A 16,881-nucleotide genomic window follows, 5' to 3' on the forward strand; every position below is an offset into this window, starting at 1 on the left:
AGATTCTAAAGAGATTTCCAGGCGAGTCCCTTGCCAGCCCCACATCAGTCTTTGCTTTGAAGTATCCATTCCCCAGAGCTTGGTTCTTACCCAGGACCCAAACATGTTATTGAGCTACAAGAGCTCTTTAGGAAAAAATCAGCTCCTTCCACTGACATTCACAAGACTTGTGTCCTCAGAGGGGGGATGGTCTATGCGCTTATCAGGTAATTAATCTTTCTGTCTTGCATCCTCTTTGTCTTTAGGACAAAGTAAGTGAGTGCAATTTCCTCATTCTCAACAATCACCTTACATTAAACTGTTTATTCTCCATAGAGAGGTGTTTGGGAGCAGGTAGCACTTTGGCAAGATATGTTTGCTTTGTATTATTGCATCTATCAATACAGCCCTCGATTGCCATCAATGCTGTCTTTCAAGCCAAGTTTTCCTTCTCTTACGGAGACTACCAGAGAAGGGAGGGCCTAGATTTCTGATCAGCTGAGTCTTCGATGCATTTTGATGGCTTCAGACAGAAAGTCATGATCTCATTGTGGAGCCCTGGACAGGAAAGCAACTGTCTTGGAGAAGGGGATTGTTTGCCTAAAGCCAGCAGTCTACTGTAGAGGATCAAAAACAACTTTGAGGCCCTTCTAGGTCCAAGTTCAGTTAAAGAAAGATTTAACCACCTAAAAAAGAGGAAACAAACAAACAATTTAAATAAGTGGGTGTTTTAAAAATCTTTTTCTTCTCTCAAGGCTTTGCACCTCTCTCTCTCTCTCTCTCTCTCTCTCTCCCTCTCTCTCTGTTTTTAACTTTCATTTTACTTACTAGAAAAGCAATTTCCAGAGCCCAGATTGAAATGAACAAATATATAAGGGACCAGCAATGAGGCAACTTTTGAGAACTTTTGAGAATTCCGGAACGACACCTATAACAGAAAAGAAAAAATGGGGAGTTTTTGCTTCCTTAAAACAAAGCAAAGTAAAACTTGATCCCATACATCCACAAGCACCCTCAATTCACTTCTTTGACCATAGTTAGGAATGGTTTATGATTTTTTTTTTTCTTGTTCCATCCTTCTGCTGGCTAGAAAGTGGAAATAGCAGAGTCAACACAAAGTTTAGTAAAACCTCGGTTTCCTGGAAGCCTCGGTCTCACTCGGAGTTAGCAAGCAAGAAGCCTCCATCCCGCAGCTGGGCGCTTGCCTCCAAGAGGCTGCTCCGCACAGCTCGCTGCTGGCGGGCGCGCGTCCTCGCCTCAGGCCGCTGGCTTGGGCGCGCTGCCTTCCCTCACGCGCGAGCCCTCCGCTGAGGGGAGGCTGCGTCTGCACGTGCGCCTGCTGCGGGCTCACCTGCATCGCCCGCTCTCGGTCCCGCCCTCCGTCCCGCCCCGGCGCGGCTCATTGGTGGCCGCTGCGAGGGGCGGAGCAGGGGCGGCCCCGGGGCTCATTAGCGATGCGGTCTCCTGGCTCAGCTTGGTAGTCCCGGACCCTGACAGGAGCTGGGGCTGCGGTCCGCACAGCGGGCAAGGCGGGCGGCGCCGCAGGAGGCAATGGGGACGGGCGCTCTGTCCCGCAGCCCATCCGGTGTCTCCGCTCCGTAGGGAACGGCGGTGGAGAAGCTCGACTCACCACAGACCACCACCCCCCGTGGGAACCTACTGGCGGTGGTCTCCCCCGCCGTCGTGCCTTGAGGACTCCCAGGGTGTGGAAGAGGAGTGCAGCCAGAGCGGAGCTCAGAGCATGGGGACAGCGGCTGCGGGCGGCGGCTGCGGAGCGCGCCGTTGGCTCCCGTGGCTAGGACTCTGTTTCTGGGCGGCGGGGGCCGCGGCTGCCCGAGGTAAGCGCTGGGTGGACGGCGGTGCGCAGAGGAGAGGGCGGAGGAGGAGCGGGACCCGCACCTTCGGCGTGGGCTTCCCAAGTTGTGCTTGCTTCTCTCCGCGTGCGGAGCGCGACTCGGTGGGAACGGGTGGAGGAGCTCCAGGGGACCACTGCCTTCGCATCCAAGTTTGCTATCTGCCTCAATCCTACAGGTTGCTGTGACCTGGGCCCCTACCCTTGAGTCTCAGTACCTGTTCGGTTTCCCGAACCCTCCCTATTTGCTGCAGGCTGCATTGCTTGTCTTTACTACATCCTCGCTCTCCTCTGTCGTCTCCACTTTTCCTTCTTGGACGAGCTCCTTTCGGGGTGGGAGCCCACGATGATCTTAGGGAGTACATAGGGAAAGAGGCAAGCGAGTGGGCTCTAATAGAGACTGCGCCTTTTTTCCCTTTAGGGGAAGCAGCGGAGCTGGTCACTTAGCTCTGCGCCAAGCACAGTACCCCTCGGGCGACCCTAGCTCTGGCTCTAAGCCATCACTGGCTTTGCTTCTCAGAGGCCGCGTGGATGCGGGAACTCTGGGGAGCTGTGTGTAACCCCAGGGTGTAACAGCGCCTGCAGTGCCCAGCCGGATAAGCAGTTGGCCCGAGGCTCCACTCCCGGGGCGCATCCTCTCCCTACTCGGTGCTTACTCCAGCTAGGAAGCGCGGGCCTCCCTGAGCAGCAGGGACATCTCTGCTTCTCTTAAGCTCAGGACCCCCCCCCCCCCCTTCCCCACCACCACCCGGATCCGCTGCACTCCAGCAGAGCATCAACTTAAAGATACACCCCCACGGACCTGTTTTGAAGCTGATCACAGGCAGTTTGAGACAGCCCCAGTGCCGTGGCTACCTTTGAAATAATCCAGGAGCTTTTCATTCCCTGGCCTTCCTTACCTTACCTTCTTTGCTGCTTGTCATCCAGCGGGCTTAGAATATGCGATTGCATTAAACATTTTACCTAACGCTTGCCTAGCAAAAGGTGGCACCGAGCTGAGCACCTCACCTTCTCCTTTATCTCCACCTCAGCATATTCCTGGTAGCGGTGAGGCTTTTTGAAGGATTGACAACGACCCCAAGAACTGGTATAATCTCATTTTTTTTTATTTTTTTTTATAATCTCATTTTTATAGCAGCTAGCGGTGTTAAGGGCAGTTATATTGCCTGGAAAGAATTTTAGAAGATGGATAGAGGTTTTCCGTTGTATGATCTGTGCTTATTTGCGTTTCATTTCCTGAACTTTTTTTTTTTTTTTAAACGGAGCAGGTTTATAAAAAGCAGGAAAGGCTGGAAAAAAACGAGCTTCAGTGATTCCCACACACTGTTACAGCGAGGCACGTTTCTTTCTCTGGCTGGAAGAAAGCACGCGCTTCAGCCATTTAATTTACTACAGAGACCGGAGACTGCCTCACAGCTCAGTCAACTCTGAGTGGTTTTTATACGGTTAGGGTGAAAGTGGGGGTGCCTCCCTTCCCCCATTTTTTCCTTCACAGTTTGAGTTTATACTTGCTGTTCCCAGTGTGGGGGATAGCTCACGGTGACTGACTCCAGGTACTGGGTCTTGGAATCTGGTTTGTGGAGTTGTCTTTAAGCCAGCTCAAAACAAGAGGTGGGAACATGCCAACAGCCTCTTGGATGGAGTTTTTCTGGCTGTGAAACCAAGGCTAGCACCTCTTGTCTGCAAGCTGTTCTGTAAAGGTCTTCTGGAAAACATACTGTACACTCTGCAGGCTTATTTACAGCAAATGTTTTGCACAGATCATAGAGATGCCCGAGACACATGGAGCAGTAAATCCGAGTAGCGTTTCTCTTGTCACATTTCCGTTCACCTTTAGCCGCTTTTGGAGCTAGTTTATTAAATGTGCATCACAAAGGCTACACAGCCAGTGGGTTCGCTTGCATCTAGCTTTGGACAGGTGGGTACAACTGAAGTTTTCCATATTGAGTCCTGTCGTCTCTGCAAGGTATGGGTGCATTAAAGCCAGGATGCTGTGGATTTGTGCAGTGTCCTTGACTAGCAGTTTCACTGTGCTGTGTATGGTTAATGGGTTCTATAGGTAGATTTTGTATTTGCAAGTCAAAAGTTTATAATTCTGAGAACCTTTTCCTTTGGGGGTGCTGGGGGATTGGACCCTGTGCCGTGTGCATGCCCGGCAAGTACACTCCCATTGACACATAACTGTAGCCCATCAACAGTTTCTCTTGTGGGTTCGATCCAAGATGTTATATCTTAGTGAACAGCATATATAGAGTTACTCTATATGCTTTGGTGGTATGATGTGTATGAGATTCTGGAGCATTGTTCATACCATATTTACCATATATCTGTTGCCATGATAGCAGTACCACCATCTCTTTCCCCTCTAACTTCTCTTTGCTTCTCGACCTAATATAAAAAAATAAATCTGAAAATCTGAGGATAATTTTTGGATGATTGGTTTCAAATACACTCAGCGAGGAATCCACTTAGGACAAGACACTACATAAAGGAAGCAGCCCTGATACAGAACACCATTTGGTTTTCTGCCTTTCTAATCAAAGCTTATGCCTTCAGAGAGCAAGTTTTATTCCTGCTGGTAAAGTATAAGGATGGCACCCCGATACCGTAATTAAGGTACATTTTGACATTTTACAACTTAGACAAAGGATGTTTAAAAGTTACTTGTGACTTGCTGAATGGTAATTGAATCCACACCATGTCATACTGATTTGTTTTCTTCTTAGAAGAGAGTGTTGCTGGGGGAGTTGTGATTTCCACTGGATCATGTGCAGAAGAGACCATGTCATTAAGCAGGCTAGATGATGACATTTGCTTCCGATAACTAGAGGGGTACACTTACGGCAAAGAATGTACACATTTAACGTTATAGGCACTGAGGGTCATATGACTTACACGTGTTCCCATCTTCTCTCCATTTCTTATAGCTGTTGGCACTTTCTTAATGTTATTTGAGAACACTTCCTTTTTTTTTTCTCTCTCTCTCCTTGTGTTCCTATGTTTCAAAAGATTATAATCTGCTCATAAAACTGAAGGTAAAGCACCCTCCACACTCCCAACTTCCTGCCAGACCTTTTCTGATCCAAAGGTTGTAATTCCTGGCTTGAGCAACCCTGTGGCACCTTCTCTTCCTACCTGAAGAAAACACTTTCTACTCAAGAGATCTTTTAAGTATCTCAGTTCTAAAGAGGAGACTAATTGCTTTGATTTGTCTAATGAAAGTGTGAGAGCACCTGAACCCTTTATGGACTTCCTCACTCTGTGAACCACCCTTGTATGAGTCTCATTCTTGAGGGAGTGCTTGCTCTGAAGTCCAGGAAACCCAGCCTGTCCCAAGGGTTCTCCCTGGGCGCTCTCAGGACTGACAGGATTGGTCAGGGAGTTCCAGAGCAGCCTTTCTGATGCATGGAATACTCAGTTTGCCCTTCTTACCTAGGTGGCTTGCAAACTTGTGTTTTGTTTATTTATTTTTCCTTCCCAGAATACAGTACTCATCTTAAGATGTTGCCAACATGGAGCTTTGTGAAGGAATCAGTTCCTTGGGAGATAGTGGCTATTTGATATCCTTCTCTACTGCCTCTTTTGTTTTGTTTTTAAACATTAGAGTGTAGATACAAGCCATATATATGAAAATTGATTCCAAACATTGAGACCTTTAAGGAAGTTGTAGTAGTGGTGTGGGGTGGCCTCATCTTGAGAAGGTTCACATGCATTCTCTCTCTCTGTGGAGAATACCTTTGTCATTAATCCTATTAGTCTTTACTCCAGGCTGTGCCTCCCTCCTGAGTGACACTGTCCTTGTCATCTTCCTTCTGCCTATTCCGATGATGTCATAACCTAACTGTGAAACAGAACAATGATGGAAACTCATCCTGTATACCCTAAGTCACTTAGGTCATGTAAAGGCCAAACACTTATTCTTCACTTTGTGTATGTGAGTGTTCGTGCGTTAGAGACCAGAGGTTGACATGGCATCTTTTTTTTAACCACTCGTCTTTTTATTTTTAATTTTGTAATTACATGTATTCATTCACACACACACACACACACACACACACACACACACACACACACTTACCAAAGGGGACATGTGTGTGCCATGGTATCTATTTGGAGGTCAGAGGAAATGTGCAGAAGTATTCTTCCCTTTCCACTCTGTGTGACCCAGGGATTGAATTCAGGTCGTCAGGCTTGGTGGCAAGCACCTTTACCAACGGAGTCATCTTGCTGGCTCATCTTGTTTTGTTACAGGGTCTTCTGCCGAACCTGGAGCTCATTAAATGGCTAGAATGGCTAGCTACCAAGCACCAGTGATGTCTTGTCTCTGTCTCCCCAATGCTGGGGTTATAGAGTGTTCGACTTTTGGAACCCCACTTTTAAGTGAGCCATTTCTGCCCTTCACCTTTCATTTTCTCCATTGTTGGCTTCAAAACATCATTTTTTACTCCGTATTCTGGCTATTCTTTGAAAGAAGGCATTTTTTTTGCATCTTGAATATGAACTCATTTTGATATTACTCATTAATTATTCTGAATATGTTACCCACATTAGTTCGTTTATTCCTTAAAATGGCTCAGGATGTTACGTGTTACTATTTGTAAGGTAGGAAAAGAGGAGCATGAGGGTTAAATAAAATTGCAAGCCCATGGAGGAGTTAGGATATGCAAGATCTTAAACCCAGTCAGTCTGACTTAAGAGTTTGCAATGTACAGTGTAGCTCAGCTATGCTGAAAATAAGTGGTCCCTTGCATTCTGTTGACAAAAGTGCTAAAATGGTATCTTCATAACTATCAAGAATTATAGAGGAATTTGAAGTAGCTTAAATATATCTGCGAATCTATTCAGATAAATCTAAGAGATTTATGTTGTATGAAAACAACATTCTTACAGCATTCAGTTTAATATACTTTGGGATTGGAGTCACGCTTAAAATGCTGAATGCCACTTTCTAATATGATAGCTTGCTTTTTTTCTCTCTCTCTCCAGTCTTGAGTGTCAACAGAAAATATTACTCTGATTGAATACACCATCCATGGAATGGCAGATCCCAAAAGACTATTTGTTGCATGTCTTGTATTTTTAGCCTTGTTTGCCGGGGAAATGTGGAGCATGAGATTTGAGAATAGATTGTTAACACGAGAGGCTGCTGTTTCTGCTGTTTTGGGTACTCCTGCTGCTGCTGCTTTTGCAAGGCAGATGGCTAGATTCATTTATAGAAAATAGATATTCGTTCTATTTTGCATTTCCACTTTGAAAGGAACTTTTAATTGTTAGTGCCACATTGCATCGAATGGCCTTATTGTGTGCACACACGCCGCACGTAGATAATTTTGCAAATTAGGCGGATGTTAATGTATTAAGTTTGGGTGGTTCTATCTGCACTGCACTGCTAACTCTGTTTTGGTTTGAAAATTCTCTTTTACAAGTGGGTAAGTCTGTGGTGTTAAGTGCACCAAGACTTTTCAGCTCATCTCACTGCTGCTGTCTGCCTTGCTCCCACTACAGGGAGCTAGAACTCAGAGATAGAAATAGTCGGGCTGTGCTTATGGGACTGATATAGAATCTGGCAAGAGCGTTGGGTATCCCTTAGCAGACATACTTGGGATCATTTTGATTTAGTAATTGCTCAGATTTTGTATAAATAAGTTATATTGGAAATGGACTTGAGTCTAATGAGGGTTCATTTATGTTTCACATACAGACTATCGGGTGGCGTGATGGCAATTTATGCATCACTTTTAGGGTACCTTGACCTTCACTAGACCCACGCAGTCAAGTTTAAAATTTTGCAATGTGGTATATGGTAGGTGATCCTAAACTTCCTTATGTTGGAGTTTTGTAGATTTGGAATTTTGGAATACAGATGACCAAACCTGTGTTTTGTCTTTGAGATTACATTTTAGCTACCCCACAGGTTATAAAGTATTTTCTAGTATTTATTGTATATGTGTGTGTGTGTGTGTGTGTATGTGTGTGTTAGGTATATTACATGGGTGTGCATGCAGCGCTGCATATGTGTAGACCAGAGGACAAGATTGTGGTCATTTCTTTCCTTACTCCTTTATGTGGAGTTGAACTCAGGTCACCAGGTTTGCGCTTATCTATTGAGCCATCTTGTAGGCTCAAAGTTTATTTTTATGACCAGCTTTTGCCATGGATTCATGAATAATGGCCCTAACAAGCTGAGACCTATTTTTCAAGGGAGGTTCAATGATGCGCTTTAGTTAGTGCACATGCAATCATCCCCGGTGTCTGGACCAAAACATGCTATGGTTCCTTATTAAAAACTGGCGTAGCAGTCATGTGTAATCTATGCATGTCTCCCTGCATTCATGATCTCTAGGTTTCTGTAATTCTGAAGACAATGCAGCATTATGTGGATACTTAGGGTACTGTTGTAAAAGTTGGGTTTGCAGAGTTGGTTTGGCAACAATAAAATACAATCTTACATGCTCAGTGGAAAATAGTACTTTTTCTAATGTGTTGATGTACAACTTGTTGAGCAACTGACACAGAATAGATGTATGTGGCATGCCAATTGTATTGATTTTATGACCCCAAATTCTGTTTTATAAGCTTCAAATGAATCTTCATCTCCTGGAAGAGACCTCTGTATACTTGCCACATGACTTCAATACTCCATCATAAGGATAGGAGGGAACAGGTAGGAACTGTCATGGCGGCCTGTGGGAACTAAGGGTGAACTTTTTAGATGCTGTGCTGTCACCTGAATTGAATACTGTGGTGTCTTAGCCAGAGAAGTCAGAAAAAGTGACATTTATCTCAGATAGTCCTGAAGGTAGATTACTGGCAGACAGGCATAAAAAATAGGAGGTTCCAGAGGCCATATTGAAGAAACCAGTTGACTAGCTCAAGGGCTCAACCAACAGGAGGATAGCTACATCCCTGCAACATCATTCACAGATTTTGGGAACATATTAAACAATAAGTTAATTGGCTAAATAGTAGGTACAATTTGCCTCTAAATACATTTGTGATAGCTTCTTGGAGTTGCCTGGCTGTCTTTGGTGGCTTCTGCGAGGACAGTACTTACTGCATGCTTCAGCTCTTCATTTAAATTTAGCTCAGTAAATCTACCAGGGAAGGAGGGGGAGTCTTAAGGTCAGGGGTTATGAAAGCTGCAGGGTGATGTTTGGAACTTACAAATTGGTGCTTTTCCAATGATAATGTTCATTTGAATAGAAACAACTCCCATTTTATAATGCAGGTTCTGATGTCGTAATTTGAGGAAGGGGCTGAGACTGTATTTTCAGCAAGCTTCTAGGTGATCCGTCCACAGACCATAGGTGATCATCCTTTTCAGTGCTGGCTTTGTTTTTCATTTGCAAGTCAGTGTGAAGTGTGAAGTTGGGTTTCAATACAAGACTGAAAAAACAGACCAGTAGGAGGGTAGAGACACACAAACGCCAGTGTTCTTCAGGTAGACATACAGCTACTTCTAAACGAATAGACATTCATGGACACCATCCTATGTCTTGGATTTTATTGTGAAATAATTAGGGGTCTTATTTCTGAATCTCATTAATTTCTTGTAATAAAGAGGAAATTGACTTTCCCGGAATTTGCACAGTGTTCTCAGTGTCGTGTTTGTTAAGAAGCCTTTCTAGCCCTCTTCAGCGCTGCTTCAATTTATTGTGTTCTCTTGACTTAATTTCTCTATACTTCAGAGTGATCTGGAATCCTAGGTAATTAGAGAAGTAAGAGGTAGAAAAAAAACAATGTCTTTTAAAAATTGCAGCCATGTCCACTTGGGTTCCTGAGGTCCTGCAGAGACTCCGGTTGCTGTTGTTACACCGTGGTGCAGGTCAAAGGCTTGGGTCCATCTGGTTCTGCTCCTGACTCAATGCTGCTTTTTCTCACCTGGCAGAGGATGGTCCTGTAGCACGGCAGCCTGCCTCACTCTAAGCATTTTGTGCTAAGATATGAACCACACTAGGGAAAACTTCTGAAATCTATCAGTATTGTACGAACCTTCCTAACAAACTATACTTGCACAACTGATTATAAAATCTGCATCCTTGGACTGCAAGAAGGATAATTAACAGTAATCCGTGTCATCATGTGCATCTCTTCTGAATTATAATGTATTTATATGGGATTTGGAAGTTTTACTGGTCGTTGTGGTACGCATTCGTGGTGTGAGGTGATATTTCAATGTATATCAAATCAGGGCAATTGTCATTTCCGTCTTTTTATCATGTCTCTGTGTTTTGGTACCTATAAATTTATATCCTCTGCTTCTTCAAGAAATATATAATAGGTTGTTGTGAAGTATAGCCACCCACTGTGGTTAGAATTCTACAATTTCTTTCTGTGCTCTGATACCCAATTTACAGGAACTCCACAGTGTCAATTTTATGTTCTTCTCTATCTTCATACTGAACAGATCACCCCACCCCCACCATCAACACCCCAGTGCCATGCTGATTAGCAGCATGGAAAGAGAATTTGGGTCTTCAACTGGTGCCCTGGCTTTTTCAACTACATTATCATAGAATTTTATTTTATTGCCAGATAGATGGATTGGACTAAACTTGAATGATAGAGTACTTCTGCTCATATTATAGTTCATCAGCATGTGTGGGGCTGTGTGAACACGGAGAGAGAATGAAAATTCAATGAATGGAAATTCTTCCAAATGTCTACCTTACCTTCCTAGTCTGCAGCACTAGGTTTCTTGTGGTTTTCTGCAGAAATGGCTTCTTCTAGGGAAAGAGCAATAAGACATGTGTTGGGAGGCTGGGGGAAAGTACAGAAGTGATTGCATTAAAAATAGCACACTGGAATGTGGAGTAAGTGGTAAGTAAAATCATTTTAGGAGCTTGCTAAGAAACCTCATCATCTTAAATTTCAGAAGATTAGGCTTGGGGGTATGGATCAATGGTGGAGGGCTTGAGCAAAAGCCCTCAGTTCTAGTCCTAAAACACACAGAGAGAGAGAGAGAGAGAGAGAGAGAGAGAGAGAGAGAGAGAGAAGAGAAGAGAAGAGAGAGGGGAGAGGGGAGAGGGGAGAGGGGAGAGGGGAGAGGGGAGAGGGGAGAGAGGAGAGAGGAGAGAGGAGAGAGAGAGAGATACACACACACATAGAGACACGTGCACACCTGCACACACATGCCTGCAATATACACACAGCGTATGTGCACACATATTCAGAATTGAAGTAGGTTCATCAATTTGTCTTTACTATTAATTTTGAGTGAATGTGCTCCCCCCTTGCATTTTGTCTTCTAATGAGGTCAAAATCTCCTATCTTGTATTTGAAAGGAGTTTAGTGGCACACTGTAATTAGCCTTCCAGTAACATTTTTTCATAAAGTCTTAATAATTATTTAACCCATCTTTAGGACGATAAGGAAGATTATACATTTTCCAAAGTAAATTTTTATTCTAGAGAAATAATGATTTATTGTAATCTGTTGGAGGGAGTCGTGTGCATTACCTATAAAGTACATGTGTTCGTCATTTGAGGAGTAGACTTTAGTGCTCCCATCATGAGTCAGAACAGTATTCTGAAGACTGCATATGGACTTTTCCAAAATTGTTTCCCATAAAGAGAGAGAGGGAAAGAGAGAGAGAGAGAGAGAGAGAGAGAGAGAGAGAGAGAAAGCAGTCAGGAGGTTCACAGATTTTGCTGGTGTGAGGTGCGTGGGTGGGATGGAAAGTGCTTGGGGTTTGCTCTAAAGAAACATGTCGACTTAAAGATCTGTCATTAATTTATTTTTTTTAACTTTGGAGCAAAAAATAAATCCACCTGATGTTTTCTGAAGTTTAGCAGTTAGTCTGAGCTGCGTGCCAGCCTCTGGATGTCAATATGAAAAGACAGCACTATCATTTCCCATGTGTCAGAGGAGACAGTGTCCAGCCAGTTATTAATAACTCAAGGTGCTAAGTGCTGCAGTGCACGGGTATCTCCGTGTGTATTAGACATTAGTGGACTGTCATATGTCATCATTATTCCCAACGTATATCATCTAAGTTCTATGTCATTAGTTTAAATGGTATTAATAACACTTAAGCTGGAGATACAGTCACATTTTTTACTTGAAAGTCATTGTCTACATGATGGTACCCTCAATTTCACATCTAGCCCTCATTTCTAGTTTTTCTTACCTTTTTTACTATTTCTAAAGCCTAAGCTTCCTTTGTGTTCTTCTAATTTAGGAGACTGGCAGGTCAGGACTATAGGTGCCTTATTCAAGTTTGGATATAAAATATTCTTCCACAAGGCCCATATTTTTGATGCTTGATTTCAAACCGTATCTTCAGAGGTGGCACTTCTGAACTAATGGATCATGAGGACTTTGGCCTAATCAATGCTCTAATCGATTGGTGTACTCAAAATTGAGAGGCTCAGGGGAAAGAACTTGAAAGTGTGTAAGGTGGGTACTTTTGATTGGAGGATTGTTGGAGTGTGCCTTTGAAGAATATCCTTTACACACACACACACACACACACACACACACACACGCCACTCATATTATATTTATTCTCTGTCACTCTCTGCTTTCTGGTTGCCTCACTTTTTTGCCATTGTGGTGTTCTGCCTCCCTACAGTCTGTAGCAGTAGAGGCAGTTGACCGCGAGCTGAAAACCTCTAAACCTGTGAGCTGAGATGGTTTGTTTACTTGATCTTTGCAGGCTGCTTGCAGGGCAGAGCCAGCCTTTTCTAAGTTGATTTGTCAGGTGTCTTGTCATAACAAAGATGGCTAAAGGCACAGTTCTATGCAACACCTTATCCCTCTCATTTGTCAAACTCAGAAGAACTGACTCAATTATCTTTTAGATTTTTTTTTCTGCCCCACCATTCCATGATGCCATCTTTTGTTTCCAGAGCCACTTCTTCACAGTAATGTCATTATTTCTTAAGGTGTTCTTTGATTCTTTTTAGGTATATATCAAAACTCTCAATGAACTACTCTGAGAATACATTTGTGAGACAAGTTAATGGGAATGATGATGTACGTCTTGGGCTTATGTAATTCTTCAGGAATGTGCCAAGGATAAAAGAAATTTATGTTTTGATTCTCTTAAATCAGTGTTTGTTATTGAATATTGAACATAGCCAGTCCCAAAGTCTGAATCAGAAATGTTCTCATGTCTTAAATATTAATTTTTTTTGAATTATGAACGCTCAGTCAGTAATGGTTTTGCAAATGTCCCCAGATGTGAACAACTCTGAAACCTGAAGCACTTCTGGTGTCAAACATATTAGCAAGTGCTTAGTCGTTGCAGACTGAGCAGAAGTAGGCCCACTGGAAATAGCACAAAGAGGTGAGCTTCCTTCACTTGAGCACTTCGCTGTTCCATCGAGTGTGTGGGCTAAGCCCTGCCTGTTGATTTTCCTTGAAGAAGAAATCAGATATATGGAATTTTATATTAATTTTCCATAATTGAAAACTCAAATTAGCTTATGAAACATCGACTCAAAGGTCAAAGCAAACGATTTCTCAGTTTTCCAGATCATCTGAAATCAATGGGGAGGACCCGAGTGGACATGTAACACCTTTTTTCTGTGTGTGAAGGAGCTTTGTTTCCTGGAAGGCATAAAGCTTAGAGATGACCTTTAAGTTTGTGTTTTACTTGGCTGAATATAGAACCCACGGCCTCCTACTTGATAGACAAGTGCTCTACCACTGAGTGCATTCTGGCCCTGAAGTGACCTTTAATTAATAATTGATAAGCGCTGCTTTGTACACTAAGTTTGTGTGTCTTCTCATAACATTTCAAAACAGTCACAAAATTTCATTGTGGAAAGTGTCTTTCTAGGGCAAAGCCTGCATTTACGTATGAGCAAGCAGGATCTTGTGAGAGAAAGTAGCTGGTCTGGGTTTGTGCACCTTTCCTGCCATCAACCCAGACCTTCATTTTCTTGCTGTTGTCCTTGCTTCTTTTCGTTTCTGACTCAAATAAGGAAAGTAATCAATAAAAGCACAAAGGAATTCAAAAGAATGACACCAGAAGACTAAAGACTATTGATTATTTTCCCTCTTTGTCAAAGGATGTTTTCCTTTTCTTTAATGTTTATATTTTTCTGAAATTTCTTTGAAATAAGCTATACGTCTTCTTCATTCTGAGTCACTGAATGCTGGCACCACGATTTGAAGGACGTGGGTTAGCTCAGTGTTAGGAGAGCTGATATTCATAAAGATGTTTGCTTGACAGATTGTTTTGTGTTTGGATGAAATTTAGAGCTAGTCTTAAGCTTCTGTATCCTTGCTAATACATTTGTTGAATATGAATCCAGTAAGTGGAGTCTAAATATCTTCTGTACATAATTATTTTGAAAAGAATCTATTCATAGGGAAGAGAACATTTTCACCTCATTTCCATTAAGCTACGTGACATTAGTGCTGTGAGCTGGAACAACTCACTGTGTGGCTTATCCAAAGGAAATCATTTTAGAGAGCGTTTTGCTACCAGCCTCTAACTCCTACTAACTCCTGATTATTCCTTGCTTAAGTCTGGGATTTCACAAGTGAAAAATCAGACTCATCTATTTGAATGGCCTCTGAGCCTAGGGCCTCTGAGCCAAGATGGCCCTGGGTTCAGTAAGTGTTTATGTTGCTCACTTGAGAGGACACTAGGTGGTGCTTTGATTGTGCAACTTGCTTTATGCACTCTTGAAGACTGCTTCTGATGTTGGCAGTGACATATTAATGAGGCCCTTTAAAAAGCCACAGATCAGCCTCCAGAGAGACTGGCTAGGTATCATATTAAAAGCTTCAGTTGTCTTCGTTCTCCTCCTGCGGTCCTGTTGTCTTGTTTAATGTCAGATGCTGCATCTCTTAAGGGCATAATAACTTGTCGAGTGCCACCATCCGTTGTCCTGGAGCTTCTGATCCTCATGACGATTATTCATGTGGATGCCACCTTGCCGAGAAGGTGTTAGACACAGGGGGTGATGGAAACTTCCGATTCTTGGAGATTAGGTGTCAGAATATTCAGTTCGGCTATATTTAGCAGTTATCAGGGAAGGATCTCGCTTCTGGAAATGGTGGGCAGGTTTTAACTCAGCGATTCTATCACCCAGAGCAGTGCTTTCAAACTTCTAAAGGAGCAAACATGTACAGTAGTGCCACCCAGGGTTAGGTTGGAGCATCACAGACAGATGCCTGCTGTGTGGGTGCTGTTCATTTTTGTTCGGATAAGCTAAAAACTGAGCTGTTTAAAGGATGCTTATTATCCGTTTCATGGAATATACTAGATTGAAAGCTGAGCTGTTTATAAAGTAGTATCGCCTAATAGAAAAATATACGCGAGTGATTTTAAATTCTAAAAGAGCAACAACTTGACTCCAGTGGTAGCAGTCAGCTGAGTACACTGCCTGGATCTCAGCAATGTAGTCAGCAATTCAGCAGGGTCAAGACCATTCTCTCTATTAAGGTATTTAGCTGATTTCTGGTTTGGGAGCCTAAGCTCAAAAGCCACTGACTTCATGTTTATAAACGTGTGTAAACGTAGAAGGGGACTGACTTTGGGGTTGGGAAGAAAACTAGTGAGACTCTGAAGGGATGCAGGGGACTGCCCCTGATCACCTAGTTCTTTCTGGATGCAGGGGGCTGCTCCTGATCACCGTCCACCTGCTCCATTAGCTAGTTCTTTCTGCTCCCAATTTCAGATGACCCAGGTGAATGCAGCTGATTGTTTGCATTCAAAGGGGGACTTGGGCCTTTCTTGTTAGGCTGGGAAAACTGGGGTATTTGTTAAAGGGGCAAAGCTATGTGAGAGTGATTATATAATAAGTCAGGAGGCTTAAGAACAAAGGATTGGGGATAGACTGTAGTGTAGGGCCCACAAATGGAGAACCCCCCCCCACACACACACACACAATCTAAGGACTCTTAGCACATGTGTTACATTTCTGTTGCTACAGTGGAATACCCTGAAGTAATTCCCTTACAAAGAGGAGCCTTTTGACCTACAGGTTTAGAAGTTGCATCGTATGACGGGTGGTATCTGTGGTGAGGTAGCTAACCCCAACAGAATCAGAGTCTCTCATCTTACAAAGAGCAAAGAAAGATGAACTCTTCTGAGGGCCAAGAAGAGTGGCCTAACGACCTCCCAAATGGTTCCACAGCTTAAAGATTCCAGAGCCTCCCAACAGTGCCACCATGGGGACAGAGACATTAACACACACCCAGGATTTAGACTACAGCAACCAGCATGTAAATGCTAAGGAATCATACTTAGGAGTGGGTGAATGTATTTGTACTAGTTTAATTGTCCAAGGCATATATATGGAATCTGGAAAACATTTCATGATTTGTTTTTGCATCTGAATGATGGGTTTTAAAATGTATTAGACTTGACAAGTGTCTAAGAAGTTAACACTACACTTAAAATTAGACTCTAATCAATATCTTTCACTGCTTCTTTAACCTATCCACTGTGCTCTTAGTGGGGTCAACATTAAAGTTTATGCTTGATCTTAATATTTGCAAGCAGGGATATACACTTAGTTGATTCTGTCTCCTTTTAAAATCCCCTTATGCTGTATTACAAAATACAGTCTCTGTGTTTTCCAGCAATTAGCTTCTTCATCCAAGATTATGTCTTGTCTGTGTCCCTGTATGTAATGTAGCTGGCTTGCTTCCCTGTAGCACAGTGTTCAGCTAAGTGCCAGGAATACTTATGATGCTAACACAGTATATATCTAATTGTTCCTTCTATATCTGAAAGTAGATTATTTGGATTTAGGGCATCATTAGGTTAATTTTCACACACCGTGCTTAGTCATTTGTCTCTGTGTATGTATGCATTTAACTTTCTTCCCCATATTTGCTGATGAAGTTAAACATTTTCCATCATATTTAGGTCGCCATGCATGTATAGAATGAAAAATACACACTTTTGTGTATATTTTGCTTGTGTCTGAGTCGGGGAAGTTTTAAGTGTGTGTTCCCATGTGGATGTACCTGCACCAATGATGGGTAAATGCAGATGAAATCATCATAAGTTGAAAGCACCTCATCTTTAAAGTGCAATAGATGCATATAGCCTTCTAACCACCAGAGCCTAGAAAGACCGTATG

The 16,881-nt window shown here is 42.9% G+C and overlaps 1 protein-coding gene across 9 annotated transcripts in view; it reads left to right on the forward strand.

The window, feature by feature from the left end:
• Positions 1 to 1,458: 1,458 nt before the first annotated feature.
• Positions 1,459 to 16,881, forward strand: part of Unc5d (unc-5 netrin receptor D) — a 537,586-nt gene continuing 522,163 nt past the window's right edge. For 8 of the 9 annotated variants that reach the window (XM_041673692.1, XM_041673695.1, XM_041673694.1 and 5 more), the window contains exon 1: positions 1,459 to 1,817. In XM_041673692.1, coding sequence (XP_041529626.1) covers positions 1,721 to 1,817 — 97 coding nt within the window. In that variant the 5' untranslated portion in view covers positions 1,459 to 1,720. Of the gene's footprint in view, positions 1,818 to 2,823; positions 2,919 to 16,881 lie in introns of those variants that run through there. The other variant, XM_041673700.1, reaches the window with a different exon arrangement.

Source organism: Microtus oregoni, unplaced genomic scaffold (assembly GCF_018167655.1).
Source record: "Microtus oregoni isolate MIOR12 unplaced genomic scaffold, Mior012 000024F_ref0000369, whole genome shotgun sequence".
Taxonomy (NCBI): domain Eukaryota; kingdom Metazoa; phylum Chordata; class Mammalia; order Rodentia; family Cricetidae; genus Microtus; species Microtus oregoni.